Genomic DNA, 18,508 nt, shown 5'->3' on the forward strand with positions numbered 1-18,508 from the left:
AGATCTAGCTATGAGGGGAGGGGATGTTTTTCACTTTACCTCCAACACTCCCTGCATGCCTTGGAAAAAGGGAAAGGAAGCAATTTTAAGTCAGGCAGTGATGGTGGTGGCTGGACTGGTACAGCTGGCTGCCAGCAAGGAAGCTGGGGCAGTAAATTAAGGCCAGCGAACACAGCTTTCAGAGGGGGCAGTGAAGTCTCAAAACTCACACAGGGCCTAGATGTTGCTTTAGCATCCTCTCACTGGAGAAATGGTCCAGGAACATGGCAGCGGGGAAGACTCTCTAGAACCCAGGGCACCTGAATGGAGATTAGCTGCTTCTTCAGTTGGGTCCCTCATCACCAGTCTCCCGCCCGCCCCCCCAATCCAGCTAGGTGATGGAATCTCTCCAGCTTGAGCCAGGCTTAGGTGGATCCAAAGAGGAAATCTGGTGGGATCAAACAGTGAAATTTGCAATTGAGAACAGAAACGAGGCAGAGATGGCCGCATGGGCATGGAAACGTTCATACAGCTTTTACCCCACCCCAGCCGTGCACACATAACACTGACAGCTCCCAACGTCGCCCCGAGAGTGGATTGCTTTATGTATTCAGACAGCACAGCCGATCCAGAAGCCCCGCTAGTCAAGGGGGTCAGTTTAGCATACTGAACATCCCCAAAAGCTGAACACTGACCCTGCAGTGGAAGACACACTGCTGCAAACTGGTGGAGGTAAGGAAGGAGCAGCAGGTTGAAGATGGGCATGGAAAATGGGGTCTTCCAGAAAAACAAGCAGGGGGAATAAGGAGAGAAGGCAAGGGAATAAAAGGAGCGGGAGAGAAGAGCGAGAACAAATTGGTGGGAGTGAAAGAAAATTAAAAGTGGCAACGGGAACAAGACAGGGATCGTAAATCAGGATCAAGAGACGGGGAACACTGTCAGCCCACTACACGAGCAAGCAATGCAGATGCTCGAGGCAGCAACGTGTGTGCGTATGCTCCGAGAGGTGCACTGTGCATCTTCTTCAACATCCCTGGAGGAGCACCAACACATTAAAGGGGAGGGAAAAAAGAATAAGCAAGACAAGAGGGATGGCTGAATGCGAGGAGCTGTGGAAGAAGAAACATTTTAGGTTTTGGTTTGGCAGGGGAAGGGATGTTGCCAAATTTGGCCCAGGGTTAAAAACTCACCTGTTTTGTACCAATGCTTAACCAAAAGCGTGCTAATGTTAGGGTACCGGGGGGGGGGTGTCTGTGTCCTTCCTTTGACCAGGTTCCCCAACTCATTAGCCATGGAATGTGGGCTCCATCTATCAGCCAGGAAGGGAATCGCAATCTTGACAAAAACGGTTTAGGCCTCAGGTGAGCCTTATGTCCTGTGTGCACAAATCCTGGGATACTTTAGACAGCGTGATTTAAGCTCAGATCAAAGCTCACTGGGTGATCTTGAGTCAGGCATTGTCTCCCAGTCTAGCCTGCATCACAGGGCTGAGGATAAAATGGGGGAGGGAAGAGGACCAGGCATGCCACTGTGAGCTCCTTGGAAAAAGAGTGGGTTGAAAATGCCAATCAGTCAATCAATCATCTTCATTCAGGCAACAGGGAAACTCTACAAACTACTTCCCACATCAAACTTGTTGAGCTTACCCCTCATGCTACAAATTCACCAATTTCTGGAGCTTACTGAAATAGGCAACCGAAGCACATTTCCATGGATTCCCTAACTGCATAACCTTAACAGGCCCTCCCCTTGTCCCAAGATTTTATTAGGCACTATCTGCACACATTCAAGCCTATTTTCACCACCACTAAGGGCATTAAAAAACAAAGTATTATGTTGATATTCTAAGGATGCTGAATTCTGCACCTAGTGTTCAATTCTTGGGCCCGCACAGTGACAGAACTAATTGCAGAACAGAACCAAGTCCTTGGTACGTGGGGAGAAACGAACTTCCAGAATTCCTCAAAGCAAAACAAAGAGGCTGCATTTCATTTGCAACTAACTCATTTCTCTTTTGGTAGGTCCATGCATCACTAAACTGCATGTGGTCACTTGTCATTCTGGGACGACCACTGTTTCTTGACAGTGAAATGGCGTGACAGAGGAAGAGATGCCTCCATCCGAGTGTTGAGAGGTGGACTGGACTGTCATTCTTGGACACAGTCTGTTTGCAAGTGGTTGTCAGGGAACAACAGCACAGCTGAATAGTGCGTGGTCCCAAGAGGGAGAAGTCTACTACTATTAACAAGGTCCCAGGGGCCAAATGTTTGGCCATCTTTCTAAAAGCGCCTTTTCCTGTGTTAACACAAGTGGCCAGAAACACTGAGCTTCAGAGTCAGATCAAGTGCCCTTGGTGGCCTGCTAGAGAGCCCCGGTCATCCAAGGGCAGTCGCTTCCGTTGGCGCATCCATCCCAACAGAAGGAGGGCATCCATCCCGCAAGCCACAAGGAGAGAGCCAATAAAAAAGCATTCCACTCGCAACAGCTTCTAGCACTCGTCTCCCCCGCCCTACAAGAAAGACGCACAGCAGGTATAAAACTAACGCCATCTCTTTATTATGCTCTCTTTCCTGTATCATCAGAATAATAAAAAAAAACATTTTCCCAAAATAAAATACAAATTAAAGGGGAGGGAACTGGCCCCAGGAGAAGAGGGAGCGGAAGGGCTAGGGATAAAACTATCCCAACGGGGAGGAGGAGGAGGACGGGTCCTGCTGCTATCTCATCCACAGGGCACCTCCCCTCCTCCCCTCCCTCTTCGCTGCTGGAAAGGGGAAGCCCAATGCCTGGCTGCCCCATTCTTCCCCACACACAACCAGGGCTAGATTTGGGGGAAGTGCCACAGCCACCCCCCTCCCCCCAGAAGGTCAAAGTAAAGAAGAAGTTGGAATAGGTCAGCGGCGCCCCCCCCTGTCCTGTACAGGCGTGCTGCGACTCCGACTCCGGCTGTGGCGGGTCTTTGCCTCTCGCCGCTCACGATCCCTGCCGCTGCGCTCGCCACCCCTGCTGGCCCCGCCTCCTGTGGCATTGGGCCGCTCCCGCTCCCGCTCCCGGCTATGCTCCCGCCGCTTCTCCCGCTCAGCTTGACGGCTGCGCTCTCGCCGGGCTTCCTCTGCTTCCTGTTCCTTGCGTCGGCGTTCCCGCTCCCGGGCTCTGGCTGCCCGTTCGGCCTGCTTCTGAACATACTGGTTGGGGGGGGGGGGGAGAGGACAGACAGGGAGAAGAAGGCAGAGTTAGAGGGCAGACAGAAGTGCCAATGGGCAGAGAACCTCAGGGACTGGAAGGGCAGAACACGGGCTAATCCAAAACTGTGTGTAGAGCAGAGTGTGGGGGCAGAATGAATTCATAATCCTTTTCATCTGAGTTCTCTTTCCTGTTCCTGGATTAGGGAAAAGTTGTCCATCACCCTGGATGGTTCTTTGCTCTTCTCCATGACAGGCAGAAGTCAGGAAAATAGACCACATCTGAATTATTTGTTCAGTTTGCATCTTGGGAATCTGTTTTCCTTTCTTCCCCTTTAGAAATAAAGTTTCTAGACTTCATGCTAGACTTCATGCTCAGGGGCAGAGGGAATGCATACACCTGCACCCCCCCTCTCCTCCCCTTTCCCCCAATGCTAAAATTCCAGATGATTTGAGAGGGATGGGAAGATTCTGGCTTTGGTGGACCCCTGCTGGTGTCTTTCCCCAGAGCCCTTGAGGGGGAGGGAGGGGTGTCTCACCTGGGTGTCCGTGAGGGGCAGCCAGTAAATGCACGGGGCTGCCTTGGTTTTGCGGAAAAGATCATCAAGCAGTTTAGCAGGGGGCTCCTCCTGGGCCTTTTCTGTTGGGGAGGGAAAGGCGGAGCGGCAACGTCAGAGGGTGGCCATGGTCCCACACTTCTTCTGTGCTTTGCATGCTGAGACAGAATGTTACGGGAGACTTCCGTGGCCTTCCCTCACCCAGCCCCACATTCGGCCTTGAAAGGGAGGCTGGGAGGCGCCAAAGGTAAGGACCACAAGACAACTGGGGACTGATCCAGCCCCCTCAAAATCATGAGAGACTTTGCCCCCGCCGCCACCTCTGACATGCCAAGATAACCTACCCTTCTTCTCGGCTTTCTTCTCCTTGGACTTCGGCCGCTCCTTGCGGCGTCTCTCTCGGGAGCGGGAGCGAGAGCGGGGGCCCTCCCGCACCTTGTCCCGGTCCCACTCCCGCTCCGCCCGCGTCCGCTCCCGGCGCTCCATCTCGCGCTCCCGCTCGGCCCACTGCTCCCGCACGGCCGCCTCCCGCTCCCGGGCCTCTGAGCGCCGGGACATCTCTCGCTCCCCCCGTGCTGCTGGGCCCACCCCAGGGAGGGCCAGTGCTTCGTCTGCCTTGGCTTCTGTGGGACGCTCGGTCAGCAGACCCCGATGGAAATCCAGCTGGGAAAGAGAGAGAGGCAGGTCAGGCGCGCGCGCGGCTTTCCTGACCACTCCACCTGCCGCTCCAAACTCCCATCTTTAAGGAGTGTCCTCCAACTTGTTTTCATTGAATAGTAATGATTAATTTTAACTGTTTTATATGCTTTGGCCACCTTGGGGGTTCCTCGCAAGCCAAAAAGCAGGATGCAAGTGGGGAAATAAAAATAAAATTCCCTTGCTGTTTCAGCCCAACAGTCTTTCTAGTTCACCATTCATTCTCTCTCTCTCAATCTCTCTCTCTCTCTCTCTAGCTGACAATGGCCAAACACTGACAAGCTAATTTTTTGGTCAAGTAACCTGCCTTGTGGACCATGGGAATGCTGTGGACATACTATACCTCGACTTCAGCAAAGCTTTCGACAAATTGCCCCATGATATCCTTATGAGCAAACTAGCTCGAAGTGGGCTAGATGAAACAATTATCAGGTGGACCCACAGGTGGCTACAGAATCGGACTCAAAGAGTGCTTATCAATGGGACCTTCTCAAACTGGGGAGAGGTGACGAGTGGGGTACCGCAGGGCTCAGTCCTGGGCCCAGTGCTCTTCATCATTTTTATTAATGACTTGGAGGAGGAGGTGCAGGGAATGCTTAGCAAATTTGCAGATCACACAAAATTGGGCAGGACAGCTAATACTTTGGAAGACAGAAACAAAATTCAAAGTGATCTTGATAGACTGGAGCGCTGGGCAGAAAATAACAGAATGAAATTTAATAGGGAGAAATGCCAAGTTCTGCACCTAGGACAAAGAAACCAAATGCACCGTTACAAGATGGGGGATACGTGGCTCAACAACACTACAAGCAAGAAGAATCTTGGAATTGTTGTAGATCACAAGCTGAATATGAGCCAACAATGTGATGTGGCTGCAAAAAAGGCAAATGCTATTTGGGGCTGCATTAACAGAAACATAGCTTCCAAATTCCGGGAAGTACTAGTTCCCCTCTACTCAGCACTGGTTAGGCCTCATCTGGAGTACTGTGTCCAGTTCTGGGCACCGCACTTTAAAAAGGATGCAGACAAGCTGGAGAGGGTTCAGAGGAGGGCAACAAAGATGAATAGGGGACTGGAAACAAAGCCCTATGAAGAGAGACTGAAAGAACTGGGCATGTTTAGCCTTGAGAAGAGAAGACTGAGGGGAGATATGATAGCGCTCTTGAAGTACTTGAAAGGTTGTCACAGAGAGGAAGGCCAGGATCTCTTCTCCATCATCCCAGAATTCAGGACATGGAATAATGGGCTCAAGTTGCCGGAAGCCAGATTCCAGATGAACATCAGGAAAAACTTCCTGACTGTTAGAGCAATACGACCATGGAACCAATTACCTAGGGAGGTAGTGGACTCTCCCACGCTGGAGGCAATCAAGAGGAGCCTGGACAGCCATCTGTTGGGGATGCTTTGAGTTGGATTCCTGCATTGAGCAGGGGGTTGGATTCGATGGTCTTGTAGGCCCCTTCCAACCCTACTATTCTATGATTCTATGTCTATCAGCCCCCCAGTTGCACCTGGCAATCAGAAGCATCCTACCTCTGAGCCTAGAGGTTCCTACTCCTGGCCATCATGGCCAATAGCCAAAGGCAGACTTATCCTCCAGGACGGTGTCTCATCTTTTTAAAAAACAATGTTATCTAATAGCCATCACAGCATCCAACATCAATGTGCTCCACAGGAAAACGTGTCGCATTAAGAAACATATTCTTCTTTCCTCCAAGATGAATTTTTGGCCAGGTTTATTGGGGCATCTATTTCTATTCAGCCTCCTCTCATGTACAGGCCCCAATTTCTTAAGCATCCTTTTGAAGGGACAATGCTCCCTCTCCTTTTCTATGAAAGGTAAACCAGCTGCCTCTTTCAATCTCCCATTTAAAATCCCCTCCTCAGATGGTGGGCAGAGAGTGCACCATGCTGGATTCATGCCCCCCCGCCCCATGTTCATACCTCATCTTGCTCAGCAAAGTCTGCTGATAAGAACTTGGGGTTTGACTGTGGCCACTTGACCCCGTGGAGGGCGTTGCGAGTTGCTACGGCTTCTTCCACTGCTGAATACTGAAAATAAAAGGAAGGTGGAGAGGGGGACAGGGTTTTTTTTGCTAAGCACTTTGTTTTCTGTTGAGTTCAGTTTCCCAACATCCTCGAGGAGAGGGGGAGGACTGTTGTTAAATGTTCTCTCAACAAGACCTGGTGGTGATGTTTGCTTCACATTTCAGGTCTTGCATATAGCTACATACTGCAAAATATTTTGGAACTGTTTTCCAAATATTTTGGCATCCTCAGGTTTACGTTTCTTTAAAGAAAGCACATAGCCATTATGGCTGCTACTTCCTCTTCCCAGAGGAAGAGTGATCAACATTCTCCTTGTGGGAAAATGTGCTCTCCTCCGTAACAGCCTCCCCAACCTGGTGGCTTCTAGAGGGGTTGGAGTGCAACACCCATCATTCCGAGCCAGCACATCCCTGCAGTCCAACGTATCTTTAAAAGAGGTGGTAATTGGACCACTTCTGAAAAAGCCTAACCTGGACCCGGAGAATGTTAACAATTATAGGCCAGTGGCCAACATCCCCTTCCTGGGCAAGGTGCTTGAGCGGGTGGTGGCAGGACAGCTCCAGGCACTGTTGAATGAAACGGATTATCTAGATCCATTTCAAAAGGGCTTCAGGCCTGGTTTTGGAACGGAAACTGCCTTGGTCGCCCTGTGGGATGACCTCTGCCGGGAGAGGGACAGGGGGAGTGCGACCCTGTCGATTCTCCTGGGCCTCTCAGCGGCTTTTGATACCATCGACCGTGGTATCCTTCTGGATAGATTGTCTGGGTTGGGAGTTGGAGGCGCTGCACTGCAATGGTTCCGTTCCTACTTGGATGGCTGATTCCAGAAAGTGGTGCTAGGGGATTATTGCTCTGTGCCATGGCAATTATGCCATGGGGTTCTACAGGGCTCTATTTTATCCCCTACGCTGTTTAACATCTACATGAAACCGCTGGGGGAGGTTATCCGCAGGTGTGGGCTGAGGTGCCATCAATATGCGGATGACACCCAGCTCTACCTCTTTTTCTCATCAAACCCAGGTGAGGCAGTGGCTGTTCTGAATCAGTGCCTGGGCACGGTAATGGACTGGATGAGGGCCAATAAACTGAAACTCAATCCAGACAAGACGGAGGTGCTGTTAGCGGGTGGTTCATCTGCCCGGCTAGGTGATATTCAACCTGTTCTGGAGGGGGTTGCACTCCCCCTAAAGGATCAGGTTCGTAGTTTGGGGGTGCTCTTGGATCCAGAACTGTCACTTGAGGCACAGGTGAACTCAGAGGCACGGAGCACTTTTTATCAGCTTAGGCTGGTATACCAACTACGTCCTTATCTGGACAGAGATAGCCTAGCTATAGTTATCCATGCTCTGATAACTTCTCGTCTGGATTACTGCAATGCGTTATATGTGGGGCTGCCTTTGAAAACTGTCTGGAAACTTCAGCTGGTCCAAAACAGGGCAGCAAAATTGTTAACAGGGACTGGCCAGTGAGCTCATATTACGCCAGTACTTTTCCAGCCGCACTGGCTGCCAGTCCATTTCCAGGCCCGATTCAAAGTGCTGGTATTAACATTCAAAGTCCTTAGCGGCTTGGAGCCAGATTACCTGAAGGATCGCCTCCTCCTCCATATGTGCCTGCCCGGACCTTAAGATAATCCTCAGTGGCCCTTTTCCGTGAGCCCCTGCCAAAGGAAGTGAGGCGGGTGGCTACTAGGAGGAGGACTTTTTCTGCTGCGGCACCCCGGCTGTGGAATGAGCTCCTAGTGAGGTTCGCCTGGCACCTACATTGTATTCTTTCTGGCGCCAGGTGAAGATCTTTTTATTTTCCCAGGCATTTTAGCTCTTTAGACTTTTAGCTTTGCTGTTTTAAATCTGTATTTTAAATCCATGCACTGCTGCTGGGTTTTATTCTGGTTGTATTGTTTACTGTGGTTTTAATGTTTTATATATTTTGTATTGTTTTATTGTGTGCTCTTTGGTTTTAATTTTTGTGAACCGCCCAGAGAGCTACTGGGCGGTATAGAAATAAAATGAAATAAATAAACAAATAAATATCTGGAGGGTGCCAGGTTGGGAAAGGCAGCTCCAAAGCCATCACCCAACCTTCCTCTCTGCAGCCACGAGCACGGGGCGGCAAGGAGGAAAGGCCCCGTCACTCACCGTCACATAGCAGTGTGATTTGATCTTGTCGATCCAGAACGCCTCCTCCACCAGGGTGCCCGTCCGTCCCAGCAGCTCCTTCAGCTGCCCCAGAGTGAAAGGTCTCACCTACATGGGAAAGCAGTCAGGGGGTGAGGAAGGTGCCAGCCCTTCAGGGCCCCAACCCAAACTGCTTCCCACAAAGAGAGCCCCGAGTACTCACCAGGTTGCAGATGTGGACGATGCTGCTGACCTTACCGCGTGGGGGGGAAGGGACCTGGGCCGTGCGGACGGGGTCGTCAATGGTGATGGAGACACCGGAGCGTTGCTGGCTGATGGACCGCCGGGTCAGCGTATCACTCAGCATGACTGAGAGGTGGGTGGTATGAAGGAAACGAAGAAACCCAATGGTAACTCTCTGTCTGACCCCCCCACCCACTGCCAGCCTCTGCCTTCCCTCGGCTCCCAGGCCTGCCCCCCAGACATCGCCCGCCCCCCCACACCTTTTTTCACTTCGTGCTCCACGGGCGGCGGCGGCGGCAGCACCACCGTCTCCACAGCGACGACAGGAGGGGCCTCAGGCTGCTCTTCCTCATGGGCCTTCTCCTCCTCTTCCTCCTCCTCGCCTTGGCCATTCTCTTGGCCTTCCGCTGGCACCACCTAGGGAGAAAACCCGAGTGAGAGACTGAGATTCATTTGGGAGCAGGGAACAGAGATGTCTTCCACAAGAAGAAACTGCTGCAAGGATGAGCCTTGTCCCCAACGTGTCTCAAAAATATCTTTTATCGAGGGGACGTCCTCCTGTTTCCTTTTTCAGAAACCCTTCACAATGCAGCTAACACAGGCAAAGTAGCTTCCTCCCCCTTTTGGCCATTTTCAGGAGCCAAGAGTGTCTGCAGCAGCTCTCTCCAGCCTGGTGCCCTCCAGATGTGTGGGCCTTCACCTGAAGGCTGGGGGATTCTGGGAGGTGAAGTTCTACACATCTGGAGAGCACCAAGTTGGGGAAGGACTTGGGAGGCTTCCCTCGCAACTCTGCTTCCGCGTGCAAAACGCTGAGGTGAAGATCTCCTCCAAGCGCCTTCCTTATCGGAAAGGGCCTATGCAACACTCAAGGAGGAGAGGGCTCTTTCGGTGTGGCGCCCCAGTTACAGAAGACTCACCCGCAAAGCAGGCTACATGCTTCCATTACTTCCTTCTTGGTGCCAGGTTACGACACGCTGATGTTCCCAGGCATTTTCACTTGAGAAATGCCCTAGCCGGCTGAGTGTTTTCACTGTGACCTTGCTTCAGCATTGAAGTTGTGGCTTTACTGTAAATAGCGTTTGTACCATACTTGCTCTTCACAGCCCTGGCATTTTTGGATGAAGGGGAAGTATACAAACGGTGTTGTGGTAAATGTTGAAGTGAGGCGCCAGTCATGACAGTCAGCATCGCCACACCTCGAGGAGAGTCCAAAATTGCAGGCAGCTGTGTCGATCCATATCAACAAGCCAGCTGCAGCAATTTTCATCTCCACCAGGAGCAAGCCTGTTTGCAAAGCTAATGAGTCTTAATTGCTCATTCAAGACCAGGCCACCTCCAAAATACTTTACATTCGAACAAGGAACAGGCTACTGTTGCTGGGAAAATTCATTTCCCCCTACCTACTGTAAGGATTGTAGCTAAGTTCAGAGGGAATAGGAAATTCTGAGGGGGCAGACCGGCTGATAAAAAAACTGTGGGTGCTGCAACCCCGCGAGTTCCCAACTCCACTACACCACTGTATAAGAACACTTGACAAAAAGAAAGAATAAAGCTCAGGACCAATTCTGATGGCTCTTTCGGTGCTATTCTTTCCCCTTCCTTACAGCGGTTTTTACGCCCTCGTCGCTACACAGTGCCCGCTCCGGACCCATCAAGCACCACGCACACACCTGGGTGACTGTGCGGCAGATCTTGAGAGCTTTCTCGTGGGCTGGCTCCTCCGGGTGGCGCTCAGCTTCGTCTTCAGAGATGCGGGAGTCATCAGCATGGAGATCCACCACCGCTTCTTGCCCCCCTGCTGGTGGCTTGATCTCAGGGATCAGGCTCTGGAGAAGAAGGGAGGGGGCGCATCAGACGATGACTCTGGGACCCCAGGCCCAGATCAACCCCCACGACCGCCTACCACAGTACCTTGAGGGACTCCGTGGTGATGCTGATGGAGGGCTTCTTCTGGGTGGCGGCCGTGCTGGACCCCCAGCGCCGTTTCCGGCCTCCCAGCTGGCTTCCTTCTGTGTCGCTGTTTGTCGCTGCTGGGCCCTTGGCCACAGACGACGCTGCAACCGAGAGAGCAAAGCTGAGCCCCCTCTCACAGGGGTGTGACTTGCCCAGTTTTTGAAAGCAAGGGCACCTCAAAGGCAGAGATAGGACACCCTCCCCCCGGCCCGAGGTTAGAGGTCAGCCCTGCAGTGACTCTTCTTTCAGAGAGCTGTCGGGACTAAGAACTGGCCTGAAACTTTCTCCCAAAATACAGATGAGAAGGAGCAGGCTTTGATGGAAATGCATGCTGCATATGCTGGGAAGGGGGAATCATGTCAAGGCCCCACATGCTAAAAAAACAGCCCAAGCCATACCCTCACACATTAAAGGCCAAAATTTGGAGAAACTCTTACAAATTCCGGGGGGGGGGGGGGGAGCACAGGTTAACTCCACCCCCTCACAATGTTACATTCAATGGATGTAGAGATGGCGCCTTACTTACAGACAACAGATATCTTCCTCTTGAAAGCCTTGGGCTGAGTTGAGCCCTGCAGAGAAAGGGAAGGCGGGAATCGCAAGAGGGGGAAAAAGGGAGAGAGGGAAAAGGAGAGAAAAGAGAGAGAAAGAAAGAAAGAAAAAGCCCCGCATAGAGGGGGTAGTCAAGTCAGCATCATGGGTTTGGAAAGTGGCTGCCACATCTGAAGGAGGGTGGGGGGGAGAAGAGGGCATACATAATGAAGCAGGGGCCCAGATGAGGAGCTGGAGAGGGGTTCTCTGCTGATTCAAGAATAAAGTGGAGGTTGCAGAAACTCTGCCTCATCCCGATCGCAGGACACACAGTAACCCTCCCAAGGCCTTCACATGCTGATCTCTCCCCTCTTCCTTCTGCCGAGAGCACTTTTTGTCTCGGGTCCAAATAAAATTGCAAATATGGTTCTAAAAGTTTCTATCCTCATGAGTATAAGAGCTGCACAAATTTCTGCACCTACCAGGAGTAATCCTGACAGCCTTTTTGAACCTGGTGCCCTTCAGATGGCTGGACTACAACTCTCAACATCCCCCAGCCAAGAGGTTGGGAGATGTAGTCCAGTACATCTGGAGGGCACTATGTTTGGGGAAGGCTGTCCTAGAATGTGAAATATATTGAGGACCAAAAATGTCCTGCCATACGAACCTGCCCAACCTCTAAGATTGACAGAAGACCCTGCTGCTCTCTGTCCTGTCCTTATGTAAAATCCAGTGGCTAGGTGAGAGACAGAGCTCTCTTCGTGGTGGTACAAGCTTTAGAACACCTGAAAGGTAGAGAGCCATCAGGCTCCTTCTTTCCATTTGAAGATTGTTGGTGGAGTTTTAAAAAAGCCAGATGGCTCCTAATATGCAATCTGATGCTTTTATAAATTTGTTGTGGTCTACAGCTTTTACATTTTTTAAAAAATATTGCTGTGATGCTTTAATGCTGCTGTTTTTATTATTTTGTGTTATTGTACTCTTTTTATTATTTTATGTATTTTTATATTATGAAAAGTTTTTTAATAGAAAGCAGAGTAATGGTAGTAGTAGTAGTAGTAAGTGCTGTATGGAAGCAATGCCCTCCCTAATCCAAAGGCTAAAGATTCTACTACTAAAAGAGGGGTACAAAGAACCCCTAATTTATTTATTACAATTATTTCTATCCCAACTTTCAGAATACAAATCCTTCCAAACAGCCGACAAATACCAAGTACAAGTACTCTAGATTATTTTATTTTGTATGGCTCAGATAGATTATGCAGTTTTGGCCATGGCACAGGGTAGTTATTGAATAAGGTCAGGCAACCTTTTTGATTTTAACCATGGCCTTGTTGATGAGGAAATGTGCAAGCTCCCACATTAACACAAAACTATTCAACAACAAATTCAGAGTTCGAGCTTGCTATCTGGCCCAATGGTCATGTGTAGCTTAAAAGCTTGCCAAGTCCCCACAACAAGCAAATGCCTTCTTTTAATTAATTAATTAATTTATTTATTGCATTTATACCCCGCCTTTTTTCCTCTTGCAAGGAACCCAAGGCGGCTTACATGATCCTCCTCTCCATTTTATCCTCACAACAACAACCCTGTGAGGTGGATTGGGCTGAGAGTCTGTGACTGGCCCAAAGTCACCCAGTGAGCTTCCATGGCCAAGTGGGGACTAGAACCCGGATCTCCCAGATCCTAGCCCAACACTCTTGCCATTTGTAGCACATTCATGGCCAACACAGGTAAAGGTGGACAAGCAGGCTAGTAAGAATAAACTTTTCTGGGCATATTTGCACTTCACTAATTATTTAACAATATTTATGAATTGCTTTTATTAAAGAAATGTCTAAGCGTACAGAAATGTCTTCTGTATAAAGACAAAAACAAGTCTTTATACAGAAGACAAGATTACCTTTCTGGGAATGCCTGTAGAAAAATGTTCGTTTTCAGTAGATGCTGAAAACCCAGAAGGGTCAGCGCCTGCCTAATTGGTAGCGGTCAGGATTCCAGACAGTGGGAGCTACAACATTAAGGGCACCACCCTACGCATGTTTGGACAGAGAAAAGGCCATTTCTCTGTCTAAACATGCATACGATTGCGTCCTAACGGCCTTATTCTGAGCCATGATGGAACGAACCTCTGATATGCAGCACTGAACACGCCATATTTTGAGAGACGTGTTCAACCCAAGACAGAGAGGCTGCTGCTACTTTGGAACCAAGGACAGAGAACATTCCAGGTGTCAATTATGAACTATGACATCTGGGATGTTTCTAGCCCTCAGTGACTCCAGTTTAAAAGATGAACTTATTTTTTAACTTATTGGGGGTCAGCCATAGCAATTATCTCACCTAGCTGGCACCTAACACACGTGTAGGTTCTCAAAACACCACTATTCTATAAACGGAATAGCATTTATTTAGAGACAGATATTCTACCAAGTAAGAGATCACTGGATGGGTGACTGCAGTGGCTAAACCAGCACCCACGACCTGTCAGGAACCTTTCCCATGGAAGGATATGACTTGGGATGGTTTGGGTACGTTGTTTTTCACACCACTGAAATCTATCTTCATGCCTTCCAAGCCTGCATTCACACGAACAAAGGCAGTGAGTATTAGGCTTCTATGGGAGACTGGGAACGGGTGCCTCAATTCCCACAGATCCTCTTTTTCCAAGAAGAAATTCTGACTTCTCCAAGTCAGGGAAGGACATCTCATAGGTTCCCTGCCTAGAGAGATCCTCCTTCCCAACATATTGACAGAAACATGCTGGGAAGAGGCCAGTCAGACCAAACTCTGGCAATGTTCACATGAGCAAGCAGTTCAAGAGCAAGGGCCCATACTTCTCTTTCAAAAAGGGGGTCCATACTCATCCTCCCTCAATTTTGCTCCACACTCAGGCCCACTTTGCACACTGACAAAGGGATGCAATAACCCCCCCCCCCTTCCCTGTAGCTCAATAGCACATTGGCCTAGTAATGCTGGTCGCATAGTTCCTTCCCACGCCAGTACCACCTTCCTCTTTAACCACTGACATTGGAACACGAAGGAGCAACATCAGTGGCGTGACTGCAAATGAGGAGAGCCTTATATGTTACAGAGGCACCCGGGGACCGGCCACAGGAGACTGCTGAGGGCTCCCACTTGGCTTCAATGAACAGTGGCCCAGTTTGCACATCACAACCCAGGTTTTTTAAAAAAAATCCTGGGTTGTTATGAATGAGCGAACTGGTGCCTGTAGCACACTGCCCAGTTACACCAGCTGCAGGTTGGAGTGGCTATATGCCCCAGGGACAGGTTCCCATGCTGGCTTGTTGTGGGAGAGACAAGCCAGAGTTCCTGGTTTGCACATCACAGCGAACATCCCAGGGACAAAGTGCTTTCCCCAGAGCCCTTGAGGGCAGCATGCATTAGCGTGCACACTCATTCACAACATCCCAGGGTTTAGAAAAACAACAACCCCTGATGTTGTGACATGTGAACCAGGCCCTATTAATTAGGGCCAAGCAGGCGTGCTAGTTAAGGAACATGCTAAGCTCTTTCCAGGAGCATGATCTGAGTCAGCCTTCCCCAACATGGCACCCTCCAGCAGGCCATTAGTTATGCTGACTGGGGATGATGAGAGTTGTGGTCCAGCCCATTTGGAGGGTGCCAGGTTGGGGAAGGCCGATTTAAGGAGCATCTCCTTGTGGGTGAGCAAAAGTTGTTGATTCACTACTACCCCTTCTCCTGCCCCCTTATATGCAACCATCCAATTCCCCAGATGTCCACTTTATTCCTGAACAGCAGATCCCCAAGGAAATGAGGGGGCAGCTGGTGTGTGTGTGTGTGGGGGGGAGAGTACCATCCCAATGTCAACATGCCCCTCAGTTTGAGCAAGGACAGGGGCTGGACTAAACCAGCTTGACACATGAACTAGGCTGTTTCCCACAGATTCCCCTGCTCCCCCATCATTAAAAAAAAATAGAGGAGACAACCCCTCTATTTAAACTAGAACATGACCCGCCCACCCCCAGGAGAAGTTGCAACTGATTTTTTTCTTTTAAAAATTAAAAGAAAAAGAAAAACAAATAAAAAAATAACAAATTAGGACAAGCGCTCCAGGTACCCTCTCACACCTGGGGCAGGGTCTTCTGTTCAGCCAATCGCACCTCAGTGTGTGCGCTGTATCTAGGCAACGGCTGGTCCAATCGGAACGAGCCCTCCCTGGCCTGAAAGGTGCGTGCTTGGTTGGGTTGGGTGACAAGAGAGGTGGTGGTTGGTTGGTGGTAGGTAGGAACCTAGCGCTTGATTGGTTGGTGGTCGGAGTCAAGTGTCCCGGAAGAGAGAGGGTGAGACAGAAGCACCTCCCCCATTGGCAAGGCGGGTCGGGGGAGGCTCAAGGCATCAGTTCTTGGCAGGCAGAGACTGGGCCAATGGAGAATTAAGCACCGGTGCATGGAAAAGTCCCATCAACGGCAGGGACTTTGAGGAGTTAGGTGGATAATGTCAGCAAGCACGGCAGAGAACTGAATTCACAACAGGGAAACCATCCAGACAACAGGTGAAAACAGGATAACCGACATCAACAGTCCTTTTGTGGAAGAGAAGCCAAGGACACCGACAGCAATGGAAGTCCCTCGATGGGGGTGACCTCCAGCGTTTGAAGAACCCTATGTAAACAACAGTCCGCTTAGGTGACCATTTGAAACTCCAGAGAACTCTGTGGAGGTGGAAGTCCTCAACACACGGTGGAGAAAGCCAGGACCTGTGCGAGAAAACCCTGCTGCGGGCGTGCAGCAAGATCTGTGAGAACTGGCCACTTTGCACACCAGAGGTATCAGAGAATGTAGGAGACCTCCAAATCTAAAAAAAGAGTCTCCCAAGTCCAGTCCCAGAATCAGCAGAGGAACTGCTGAAGCGGCCGGGTTTCCAGGAGCTGCAGATCGTCAGAAAGGGGCTCCCTTGCAGATGGCCAAGTGCGATGGAGAACTCATACTGAAGCTGGAGTCTCTGAACGTTGGCTCAGACCCGAAGGTGGTGAGGGAAGTTCTCCGAGCAGTCTCCTCTCAAGGGGAGGGACCAGAAACTCCCAGCAACCATTTCACCGGTGATCTCGACTTCGCAAGAACTTCCAACTGCTTTCGCTGGGCAGAGGATTAGAATGTGTGAAGTCTTTAAAGCAGTCTCATACAAACGGAAGCCATGAGTTGAGGCAGGAAGTACAGACATTTTGAATGCTCAGCAGAAGACACAGGGAAGCATCAAGTGGATGGTGGGAGGCCGAGTCGTAGGCAACTTTCTCACATTCTTGGACCCTCTTTCTTAAAAGACTGAAACTGTCAACCAAGCAGGGTTCCAACTGTGGCACTCTTGAGATTTTGGAAATTGGCAAGGAACCAGCTGAAGATGTGCACAGTTCTGGGTACAAGACAGAGCTCTCTGGCCCACTGAGGAACAGGACCACGGAATGAGGAAAACCCACAGAGCATGTGGGGCTCCCAGAGGCATACTCCTTTGCAAAGAGCTCTGTGCTTAGGGAGCCAGAGGGGGCTTTCCACAAAGTGAAGAGCAGTGGCAGAAACAGTCCCAGGAAAAGGCCAGAAAGGTGGGCTCCAAAATCTCTCATCCACCTCCACATGTACCTGTGTGCAGCCTGCTCAAATACGTTCGCGCGCTCTCTCTCTCCGGTTCTCTCTCTCTCTCTCTCACTCTCTCTTTCGCACTCCTGGCGGATTGGTGCCTCTTTAAAACGGGGATCAGAACAAACGAGTCCAGAGGAGAATGTCAACGGAGTTGTGGGGGGAAGCTAACTTTAGGGTGAGGGGGAAGCAAGGCCTGTGCCCACCCTCCCCTCTTTTCAGCAACATGGAAAGCAGAGTCTCATATGGGAATGTGTGCATGTGTGTATGGGCGTGCGTACATGTGTCTCCCAAAACAGCCCCCGCCCCGGCTACAAGCCCCCGTTTCAGAGCAGATGGAAGGGGCCAGTTTGGTACACTGGCTCGGGATAGGAAGAGTCAAATCTTGGGGAATAACCAGGCTGGGAGGTGTGTGGGCAAAATGAATCGTTCAAGAAAATGACATTCAGCAAACAAACACATATTTATACCCTCCCAAAATCAAGGGCTTTGCCAGCTTACAGCAGGAGGCCTGGCTTGTGGAAAAGGGTGGGGTGTCCCTATCTTCATGTAGCCAGCATCTTGCATTAACCATTGGCTTAAGGCAGGATGAGGTGCTGTGCACCATGTTATGATTCAGAATTTTGTGCCCAGGGAACCCAAATTCCACACCAAGAAAACCTGAACTCTGAATCCCATATAAATTATGCCAACTGAGCAAATCTGCATCATTTCTGTTATTTGGCATAATTTATTCCACACGACTCTGCATAATATATTCGAGCTTTGGTAACCACAGGGAGGGGCCCAGAGTGCTGCAGAATTAGAAACCCCACCCACAGAAGCTTTATTCAGCCCACCTCTCTGGCAAACATGGCCCAACACACTTTCACGGACCTCTTCACGGACAAGAGCCAGAAACTTGCTTCTGTTTTTGAAAAAAGCAAAACAAAAACAAAAGCCAAGATTCTTGGGAAGCAGGATTCTAGGGGGTTTCTGCGCTCCCTCAAAATTGCAGCATGCGCGCGCGCGCATACACACAGCGCGCCCTGGCTCAAGGCTTCCTTGCACTAAAAGGGATGAGAGGAGTGTTTGGGTGGGTGGGTGGGTGGGTGGGTGGCGCGTAAGAGGACAATTCCTCCCCACCAAGGTTTTGTAGGGAATTATGAACTAACCAAGCATCCAGCCCATCCTGCAGGATGTATAAGACCCATGACCCACAAGCCCTTTCCATCCCCACAGCAGTAGTTGGCAGACATATGGCCAACCGCTCACAAGAGTGCCTCCCCAGAGGTGCCCCTCTGCACATTCCCACTTCCCCACAGGACCCCTGCACCTGGCAACCCCTATGCACCCGGCTACCCCTTTGCACCCTGGGGTCCCTTGCCCATGCGCCAACGACAGCCCCAACACGCTACCTCTTTCTTCTCCTCATCTTCAGGGCCGGCTTCAGGGCCGGGGGCCTCTGTGGATGGGTGTTCGTCGGGGCCAGCCTCAGGCGCCTCGCTCTCCGGGCGGGGCTCTGATGGCTCCATGGGCACCTCTTGCTTTTCCTCGCTGTGGGGAGAGAGGGAGAGAGAGAGAGAGAGAGGGGGTCACAGAGGGCC

The 18,508-nt window shown here is 50.5% G+C and overlaps 1 protein-coding gene across 2 annotated transcripts in view; it reads right to left on the reverse strand.

Moving 5' to 3' along the window:
* Positions 1 to 2,511: 2,511 nt before the first annotated feature.
* ACIN1 (apoptotic chromatin condensation inducer 1) overlaps positions 2,512 to 18,508 on the reverse strand; it is a 35,829-nt gene continuing 19,832 nt past the window's right edge. For both annotated transcript variants that reach the window (XM_084806476.1, XM_084806475.1), the window contains 11 exons: positions 18,320 to 18,458; positions 11,303 to 11,348; positions 10,735 to 10,877; positions 10,494 to 10,649; positions 9,084 to 9,240; positions 8,804 to 8,949; positions 8,602 to 8,709; positions 6,359 to 6,466; positions 4,063 to 4,381; positions 3,701 to 3,801; positions 2,512 to 3,164 (listed from right to left, as the gene is read on the reverse strand). In XM_084806476.1, the coding sequence (XP_084662602.1) occupies positions 2,874 to 3,164; positions 3,701 to 3,801; positions 4,063 to 4,381; positions 6,359 to 6,466; positions 8,602 to 8,709; positions 8,804 to 8,949; positions 9,084 to 9,240; positions 10,494 to 10,649; positions 10,735 to 10,877; positions 11,303 to 11,348; positions 18,320 to 18,458 (1,714 nt within the window). In that variant the 3' untranslated portion in view covers positions 2,512 to 2,873. The remainder of the gene's footprint in view (positions 3,165 to 3,700; positions 3,802 to 4,062; positions 4,382 to 6,358; positions 6,467 to 8,601; positions 8,710 to 8,803; positions 8,950 to 9,083; positions 9,241 to 10,493; positions 10,650 to 10,734; positions 10,878 to 11,302; positions 11,349 to 18,319; positions 18,459 to 18,508) is intronic.

The sequence above is a fragment of the Heloderma suspectum genome, chromosome 6, assembly GCF_057233095.1.
Source record: "Heloderma suspectum isolate Gila_16-S chromosome 6, 16-S_ref, whole genome shotgun sequence".
NCBI lineage: Eukaryota > Metazoa > Chordata > Lepidosauria > Squamata > Helodermatidae > Heloderma > Heloderma suspectum.